This window comes from Camelus ferus, chromosome 11 (genome assembly GCF_009834535.1).
Source record: "Camelus ferus isolate YT-003-E chromosome 11, BCGSAC_Cfer_1.0, whole genome shotgun sequence".
In the NCBI taxonomy this organism is placed as follows: Eukaryota; Metazoa; Chordata; class Mammalia; order Artiodactyla; family Camelidae; genus Camelus; species Camelus ferus.
This window is the reverse complement of record NC_045706.1, coordinates 31,041,327-31,050,224: the sequence shown is the minus strand read 5'-3', so window position 1 is coordinate 31,050,224 and position 8,898 is coordinate 31,041,327. Positions and strand designations below refer to the sequence as shown.

General features: G+C 57.9%; 1 protein-coding gene across 1 annotated transcript; it reads left to right on the top strand.

Annotated features, from left to right (window-relative positions):
* The first annotated feature begins 305 nt into the window (after nt 1-305).
* On the top strand, nt 306-8,626 carry LOC102508857 (cytochrome P450 26C1). Its single transcript, XM_032491314.1, has 6 exons — nt 306-524; nt 1,059-1,283; nt 1,744-2,019; nt 3,379-3,534; nt 5,492-5,821; nt 7,732-8,626. The coding sequence occupies exons 1-6, from the start codon at nt 321-323 to the stop codon at nt 8,107-8,109; spliced, it is 1,569 nt and encodes a 522-aa protein (XP_032347205.1). The 5' UTR covers nt 306-320; the 3' UTR covers nt 8,110-8,626.
* The last annotated feature ends 272 nt before the right edge of the window (nt 8,627-8,898 follow it).

Below are 8,898 nucleotides of genomic sequence, written 5' to 3'. Positions count from 1 at the left end.
GCGCGAGCGGTCCCAAGGCAGCCGGCACCCCCGTGAGGGGCTTGCATTTTGGCACGGGAGCCTTCAGACTCCGGGAAAAGTCCTGAGCGCTGAGCTCGTGGGTCTCAATGAAGGCACGTCTGCTAAGGGCGCGTGGTCACTGCCGCCCTCCACTGCCTGTCTGCTTTTAGAGTGAAGTCCCTGTCCGAGTTTGTAAATCTCGGTTTTGGTCCCCAAGCCCCAGGCCCTTTCCGGACAGAACGGGTGAGCACTGCGCTCTGCCGGCGCCCCAGCTCCTGCGCCCCCTGCGCTCGGAGCGGCCTGGCCTCCGCAGGCTGGCCATGTTCCCCTGGGGGTTGAGCTGCCTGTCGGTGCTGGGGGCGGCGGGCACCGCTCTCCTGTGCGCCGGCCTGCTACTTAGCCTGGCCCAGCACCTCTGGACCCTCCGCTGGACGTTGAGCCGGGACCGAGCTTCTGCCCTGCCCCTGCCCAAAGGCTCCATGGGCTGGCCCTTCTTCGGGGAAACGCTGCACTGGTTAGTTCAGGTGAGCAGTCTGTTGTTCCCGCACCCCAATATGGCCCCTTCTTCCCTCATTGAGAGCCCCTACTGGCTCTCAATGTTCCCAGCGTTCGTAACCAGTCGCTTCCTGTAGCCCAGGATCCCAGGGAGCATATACAGCCCCCGCCTTTGCCCAGCTGTTCCCGCGAAGGGACCGTATGCCACCAGAGTTCTCCCCATCGCAACTTAAGTCCCAACGCAATGCGGGGGTGAACAGAGAGGTTCTAGAACTGTATGTCCTGCCACCATAGAATCAGGAGTTGGGGACGCGTTTCAGCCTTGAGCCTTTTGGCCCTCACGTCCCCATTCTGAGCCTCAGTTTCCTCATCTCACCAGTGGAAACAGGAGCCTGTACATTCCCTTAAGGTAGTCGCGAGGCCCATTTGAGATTCTATTTTGTAAAGAGTAAGACGCCAGCCTGGAGTAGGTGGTGGTTATCAAGGGTCATTTGGAAGGCCTGGGCTAGATCCGCAGCCGAGGCCCAAGGGCCCCGGCCCTCTTTGCTCCGCCTTGTTCGCAGGGCTCGCGGTTCCACAGCTCCCGCCGGGAGCGCTACGGGACAGTGTTCAAGACGCACCTGCTGGGCAGGCCGGTGATCCGTGTGAGCGGCGCCGAGAACGTGCGCACAATCCTGTTGGGCGAGCACCGTCTTGTGCGCAGCCAGTGGCCGCAGAGCGCGCACATCCTACTGGGCTCGCACACACTGCTCGGCGCGGTTGGCGAGCCGCACCGGCAGCGGCGGAAGGTGAGCCCCAAACGGAAAGGCCGTCGGGACGTCAGACCCGCGGTTCCCGGGTACCTGCTGTGGTCTAGGCCAGGGCTAGGTATTGGGGGTACACTGTGAACCTGGCCAGGACCCCTAGCAAGGTGGTGGCATTGGGCCAGTACCTTAACATTATCCGGCTTCGGTTTATAAGGCGAGCACTGGGACTTAAAGTTCCTTTCATCTCCGATCCTCTGTGATTCTGATACCAGCAGCGCTGGAAACTCAAACTGGGAGAGGGTTAGCGATGACTTCCTGGAGAAGGTGGCCCCTGTAACCTGGATGAATGGGAGGGGCTGTGTACATCAGAGAAGAACTAGAGGGAATGGCAAGAGCAAAAGCCGACACATTTGGGTCCGGGTCGCGTAGAAGAAGGGACCGAAATTGGCCTTCTGGTTCTTCTGGAGTCCCGGAGCAGGCTGACTCAGCGCGCTCCCCACAGATCCTGGCACGAGTGTTTAGCCGCGCGGCTCTGGAGCGCTACGTGCCTCGCCTGCAGGGGGCGCTGCGGCAGGAGGTGCGCTCCTGGTGCGCAGCCCGCGGGCCGGTTGCTGTCTACGAGGCCGCCAAAGCGCTCACCTTTCGCATGGCCGCGCGCATCCTACTGGGGCTACGGCTAGACGAGGCCCAGTGCTCGGAGCTGGCCCGCACCTTTGAGCAGTTCGTGGAGAACCTCTTCTCGCTGCCACTAGATGTGCCCTTCAGCGGTCTGCGCAAGGTATTGCCGACCCCGCCCCAGACCTTCCCTTTGGGGCTCCCTTGGCGTGCCCCGGGCATCACCTCTGCTGGGAGACGGAGGCTTGGCCCAGTGTGGGGAGGCGGCGGCGTGGAGTGGCGGTGGGCGCCGGGGCTAGCCTCTGTCCTGAATCGCTGTGTGACCCGAGGCGGGCCACACACCTTCTCTGGATCACGCCTGACGGGATGAGCTCCAGCTCCAGCCGCCGCGGGCTTTCCGACTTTGGGTCTCGGTGACGGGCGCCCAGCCAGTCGTCCCAGCCCCTCCTCAGAGCGGCGCCTCCCGGCCCGGCCTCCAGCGCCTCTTTGGAAGACCGACGGCTGCGGAACGGATGGGAGCTCTAGGGCCGCAGACACGCCCCCGGCCCAGCCCGGCGCCAGCTCGGGTCGGAGAGGGGTGGGTGCCGGCTGCCCGCCCGCGGCCCCAGGCCCGCTAGTTTCCGGATCAGAGAACCACGGCTTCTTCAAACTTTAGAGCGACGGCCTGGCGCAGAGAGTAACTGAGCCGGGGCTTCTCACTGTGCCGATGCCCTGGCTTTCAGTCACCTGAATGAAAATAATAGTTATGTACAGAAGAACATGCTGATCCATGGGCTGATCGCCTTGGTAACATTTTCTGATTTAATCCTCTCGGCCTACAAAGTATTACTATTCTCATTTTATTGATGAAGAAACTGAAGCTCAGAAAGATTAATGACTTGTCCAAGATCACACAGCTAGTAGGGGCAGAGGAAGGATTTGAACTGATCTCCCCTGACTATAAAACCCAAGTGCTCAAAATGCTTCCTCCAGCAGATGCTTTTGCTGTGCTTGCTCCCTGAGCTCTGGAGGGACACCCCAGCCCTCTCGCCAACCCCTTAGAGAGGGTAATTCCCGTAGTGTTCTTTAAGGCAGCGGGTTCCTGGGTGCATCATGGTGTCCCTTCCTCTCTGCACTGTTGCCCACTGCTCCTGCCTGAGCCTCATGCAGGGAAAGGACAATGGGCTGACTCCCTGACTGGGCTGTGTGCCAGGAAGGAACACTGACAGCTGTGTGACTCTGGCCAACTGCTTGACCTCTCTGAGCTTCAGCATCCTCCCCTTAGAAGGACAGTAACTGTTTGCCTTGCCCTCCAAGGGGGCTTGTGATAATTAAGAAAGAATGGTGTGTGGGGAGAGTGGAGAAATTCCTGAGCATTTATCGTGTCTCTTCTATGTGCCAGGCATGGATCTCAGCTGGGAAACTGTTAACACCAGGATCTCAGCAGAGCCAGAGAAGCCCCGGGAAGACTTTGGGGGGTCAGTGCCCAGGGCTGGCCCCCTCATCCTTCCTGCCCCACCTCCCTTCTCTCCCTGCACATCAGGGCATCCGGGCACGGGACCAGCTGCATCAGCACCTGGAGGAGGCCATTGCAGAGAAGCTTCACGAAGACAAGGCTGTAGAGCCAGGCGATGCCCTGGGCATGATCATCTACAGCACTAGGGAGCTGGGCCAGGAGCTCTCCGTGCAGGAGCTGAAGGTAGGTGGTGGGAGATTTCTCCTCTGCCCCTCTTGCATTTCTAGTAGGTCTCTGCACACATGCTGCATCCCTGGAGCATGGAGCAAAGTCCAGAGGCACTCAGAGTGAGGGGGAAAAGGAGACCTGGGTTCCAGGCACAGCTCAGCTGCACCCACTACCTCTGTGGCCCTGGGCCAGTGGCTGTCCCTCGTAGTAAGAGTATTGAAAGCATGAATTCTAGGCCTTTACAGGTTCTGGCCCCAAACAGATTCCACTCCCCCTCCCCTTCCCCACCCTCCCTGCCCCCTCTTCCCTCTCCTTCCTCCTCCCTACCCTTCTTTCCCTCTCCTCCCTCCCCACTTCCCTCTCCTCCCTCCTCCCCTTCTCTGTCACTCCATGCCTTTGCCTCTGCTGTCCCCCTGCCTGTGAAGCTCTCTTCACCCCTTTTCCCGACAAACCCTAAGGGCTCAGCATCATATTCCACAGCCTCCTTGAAACTTCCGTTTTCCTCCCCCAATCTACACTCCTTCCATGAGCTATCTTGGCACCTGGCACCTCTCTAACTGTCTGTTTCGCCACTGCAGAATCTAATGGATAATTAGAACCCCTTCCCATGTAGACCAACATGCAATGGAGGTAAGGAGGGAGGCTCTGGAATGGCCCCCGGGCCCACCTGCTTGAGAACCCAAAAAGGAGTGGAGAGGTTGGGGGGCAGGAGGGAGTTAGAAATGGAAACACCTCAGTCCTTCCATAAGTAACTCCCATCCTTTCTCTGGGCCTTGATTTCCCACTTTCCGCCAGCTGGCTACTGAAGGGTGGGGCTCAGCCTTAGTTTCTTCTCGGAGATTGGGACTAATAAACTCTTCCCTGACTCCCAGGTGCTTGTGAAGTCTGAAAGAGTCAAGGGGGTTAGAAGTAGATGAGCAGGTGCATGAGTCCTGGGGGAGCTGGTGGATAAGAATAGTTCTGAGAAGGGAAGTGGTGTGGAAAGGAGTAGATGGTGACTCTGCCTTGGCAGGGCTGGGGAGGGAGTGATAATACCCTCCAGGTTCTCAGGAAGGGACCCACTGACCAGAAAATTTCAGTCCTGGCTGGTCAAGGAGGACCTTGGGGCTCTAAGGTTTTCACCTGGCTCTCCATCTTATCCAGGGCAGGCAGTTAACCTTGGGTCAGGTCATTCATTCCACAAATACTGTCTACTTATTTGGTGCCAGTTTCCATGCTGGGACTTGGGATACAGTGGTGAGCAAAACACTGCTGGTGCTGGAGAGGAGGGGGACACATTGATTCTATGATCACATCAATCAGTGTGTAAACACAAACTGGGTGCTGCCAGGAAGGAAGATACCACACAGGAGTTGGGAGAGTGGAGGCAGAGTAAGGGTTGGGGCCTGGATGGTGAAGCCACCAGGCCCCTCTGTCCTTCTGGCTGGGCAAACCAGGAAGAAGTTTAATCACTCACTGGGACCACCACTAAGCGGGAGAAAGAAACCATGCTTTGGTGAGAGGCTGGCGCTGCTATTGCAGGTGCCTTAAACAATTCCGCTGCAGTCACTGCCCGGCTGGGGTTGCAGGCAGTACTGCATGGTTCAGACAGAGCACTGGACTCCCGAGCCCCCGACTACTGGGACTGCTGACCGTAGGGACCTTTAGACCTTCTCCTAGCCTCAGTTTCCCACCCTTAAAACGGCCAGTAATTGTGCCTCACAGAGTGAGAATCGAATGAGTTAATACACTTAAAGCGCCAAGAACAGTACACACAAAAAGTTTCTGGCATTATCTTTGGGAACCTCCCAAGGCAACTGGATAGATGCTGCTTTTGCTTATTGCTATCTGTGGCTTCCTCAAGCGGCGGACTTGGAATTCAGTCGACCCCAGGACCCGCGCAGGCAGCCGCCCAGGGAGCTTATCTCTGCGCTCCGGCCTGTGAGCAGCTGTGAAAGTGGGCACCCTGAGCCTCAACCTGGCTGTCTTGCAGGAATCAGCTGTGGAGCTGCTCTTCGCCGCCTTCTTCACCACGGCCAGCGCCAGCACGTCCCTCGTCCTGCTGCTTCTGCAGCACCCGGCGGCTATCGCCAAGATCCAGCAGGAGCTGGATGCGCAGGGGCTGGGGCGCGCGTGCGGCTGCGCGGCGGGGGCCACGGGGGGCGGCGCAGGGCCCCGGCCCAACTGCGGCTGCGAGCCAGACCTCAGCCTGGCGGCGCTGGGCCGCCTGCGCTACGTCGGCTGTGTGGTCAAGGAGGTGCTGCGCCTCCTGCCGCCCGTGTCCGGGGGCTACCGCACCGCCCTGCGCACCTTCGAGATCAACGTAAGTGCGCCGCCGGCCCCGCCCCTGCCGCCTGCCGGAGAAGGGCGGGGAGGGAGAGGGAGGGGTTAGGACTGTGCGGTCTCCTCGGGGGCCTCCGCTTTTCCGCCTGTAAAATGGGCTGAGCCTTGTTCCTTTTCCCGGGAACCACGGTTTGAGGGTGAAAAGTCTGGCGCCTGGCGAGCCGGCAAGGTTAGAGACCCTGCACACTTAAGCTTTTGGCAGTGGTCCCGGTGGGTCAACTGAATTAGAGCCGAGTTTTAGAACAAAAACATCCTTTTCTCCACACAGCAAACCCCTCTCAGCCAGTGAGGCTGGGTAGGGCCCCCCATCATGTCCCGTACCCCATCTTTCTTACTCCCTCACAAGATCAAGGGACCAATCATTTTTACCTTTCCAGGGCCCCAGCTGAGGCCGGATTCCAGGGAAGCGGGGTCACATCTCTGGGAGATGACCTTGGGCAATTCCCTTCTCAGTCTGGGCCTCAGTTTACTCTCTGGAAGGAAGCTACTTTGATCCTTTCCAGTTCTGACTCTCCAGGTTGGGCCGGGCGGTTCTGCGCATTGACAGCATCTGGGAGTGGACCCCTAGCTCTGTCAAACCGAGGGTGTTTGCCTGAATGGCTGTCACTGCGTCCTCTCTACACCCACTCAGGCTCTGGGCAGCACCAGGCAGAGTGGTCACCTCCTTCCCTGACCTTTAAACAGCAAACATCACTAGCGTGTTGCATACCAGGGTTTGATGGTATCGAAGGGACTGGGATTCTGCCCTTGAGACGCTGTCATAGAGAGAAAGGGGGCCAGGGCCAGCAACTTCATTGCAAACTGTGGTGTGAAGAGGGTGATCTCTAGTGCTGAATGATAAAAAAACATTTTGGGAGCTGGCATTTGAACTGGAGCAGTGAAGGGTTAGGAGGGGACAGCACACCACTGAGAGGGGACAGCCCAGACAAAGGTGGGAGGATTAGTGAGATGTTCAGAGGTGTCTTGGATGGTGAATGTTGAAATTTAGAAGTCATTGCACAGGTGCAGGGGTGCCAGACCTTAGGGAGACTGAGGGAGTAGAGCACTGGACCAGCAGGGTGACTAGAGGCAGCGGTCTTAACCATCCTCCAGCTTCTAGGTGGGAAAACTGAGGCCTAGAGAGGAGAGGGAAAGCTCCTTGGTGATTCCAAGATCTTCTGTCTGCCTGTGTCTACCCAGACAGCATGGAGCCTGTTCAGGCGAGGGAAGCAGGATAGTCAGGGTTGGAAGACTTGTCAAAAGAGCATTAGTTGAAAAGTTAGAGGTGAGCAAAGGGAACATGAAAGCTCCTTTCCGACATTTTAAAGACTCCCCAGTGTAGTTCTCATGTGTACCTTCTTAGATTGTGGCTACCCGACCTGAACATTATTGTACAGCTGATGGGTAGCGAGGACAGAGAGGCAGTTTTCAGTTCAGTGCAAAGAAGAGCTGTATAATTAAGATGACCATAGAGGAACTGTCATTTGCACTGTTCTGACCCAGGCAGCTGGTTGGTGCAGGACAAGAATTTAGTTCTCCTGCTATAATGTAAGAAGAAAAAGGAAAGAGAAAAACAAAACATGGAGACATAAAAATAACGGAACACATTTACTGACCACTAATATATATGCCAGACCCGTTATTTGAATGCTCACAACAAAATGGACGTTTTTGTCCTCTTTATCAATTAAGAAACTGAGGCTCAGAGAGATTGAGTATTTAGCCCAAGGTTTCACAGCTCACCAGAGAAGGAGCTGAGATGGGGATGCAGAGCGATCTCCTAGCTTCCAGGTTACACCTGCGTCCCTGTGGGTTTTCGGAAGCCTGTTTGATGTACCAGCGGTGCAAGATAGGTTCGGGCTGGGTTTCCGAGTGCCTCGTGGTTAAGCGGGTCTCTTCAACTCCACGCAGGGCTACCAGATCCCCAAGGGCTGGAATGTGATGTACAGCATCCGGGACACGCATGAGACGGCCGCGGTTTACCGCAGTCCGCCCGAGGGCTTCGACCCCGAGCGCTTCGGCTCTGCGGGCGAGGATGCGCGGGGCGCCGCCGGCCGCTTCCATTATATCCCGTTCGGCGGCGGTGCGCGCAGCTGTCTCGGCCAGGAGCTGGCGCAGACCGTGCTCCAGCTGCTCGCGGTGGAGCTGGTGCGCACGGCGCGCTGGGAACTGGCCACGCCTGCCTTTCCCGCCATGCAGACCGTGCCCATCGTGCACCCGGTGGACGGGCTGCGGCTCTTTTTCTACCCTCTTGAGCCTTCGGCCGCGCATGATGCGCGACGCCTCTGAGCCGCTGCGCTGCGGGACCTGACTGGTCCAGTGGCAGCGGCACGCTCGCGGCTCCGCCCATCTGCCGTTCTCCAGTGCCGGGTCGGGCGCTGTCTCGTTCAACAAACCGCCACCGAATGCGGCTCTGTGCCGGACTCCGAGGAGGAGGAGGAGCGTGAGCCACCGCCACCGCACTGGAGAAGTGCCCAGGCCGGTGGGAAGGTGCCGCCTGCACTCCGCACCCTGAGGGAGGAAAGATCGTGGGCCAAGATTCTTAGGCCCTTCCCAGGATCTCAGGGATGGAGGGAAGAGATCTCCACTAGGAGCCAAGCCCGGGAAGGTGCATGGGTTACGGGGCCCCGGGGAGGATTGCTAGGGAAGGATCGGGGAGTGCCAGAGATCTGGCGAACGAGATAGGACCTGCAACCCTTGCGAGGAAGCGGCTAGGCCGGGAGCGCATCCCTGGGCTGGCTTTGGGCCATAGGAAGACACACCGTGAAGTTGCCCAATGGAAGGCCCTTAGGCAGCTGGCCTCCTCTTGGCGCGCCCCGGCCACTCCTCCGGTCTCGGCGGAAACCCAGAACTGCCACTTCCAGGACTCTAAACAGGCTCAACACCGCATTCTGTTGGCGATTTCTTAAAAGAAAAATTCCTAGTTCAAGAACGCATGTAATCTTTCCATTGATACAAGGGAGCCTAGGCACATGGAAAGGGCTCGAAGGTTGGATTATTTTCCTGGGAGGTTGAGACATAATCAGAGAGGCTTGGAATATTTGTACCCAAAATGGGAAGGCCAAGTAGTAAAGTTTG

Bases quoted from the DNA above. Each gene is read 5' to 3' on its own strand.
- LOC102508857 (XM_032491314.1), top strand. From the start codon at position 321: ATGTTCCCCTGGGGGTTGAGCTGCCTGTCGGTGCTGGGGGCGGCGGGC. The intron at 1,284-1,743 runs GTGAGCCCCAAA...CGCTCCCCACAG, and splicing joins CGCACCGGCAGCGGCGGAAG to ATCCTGGCACGAGTGTTTAG. The intron at 2,020-3,378 runs GTATTGCCGACC...CCTGCACATCAG, and splicing joins CCTTCAGCGGTCTGCGCAAG to GGCATCCGGGCACGGGACCA.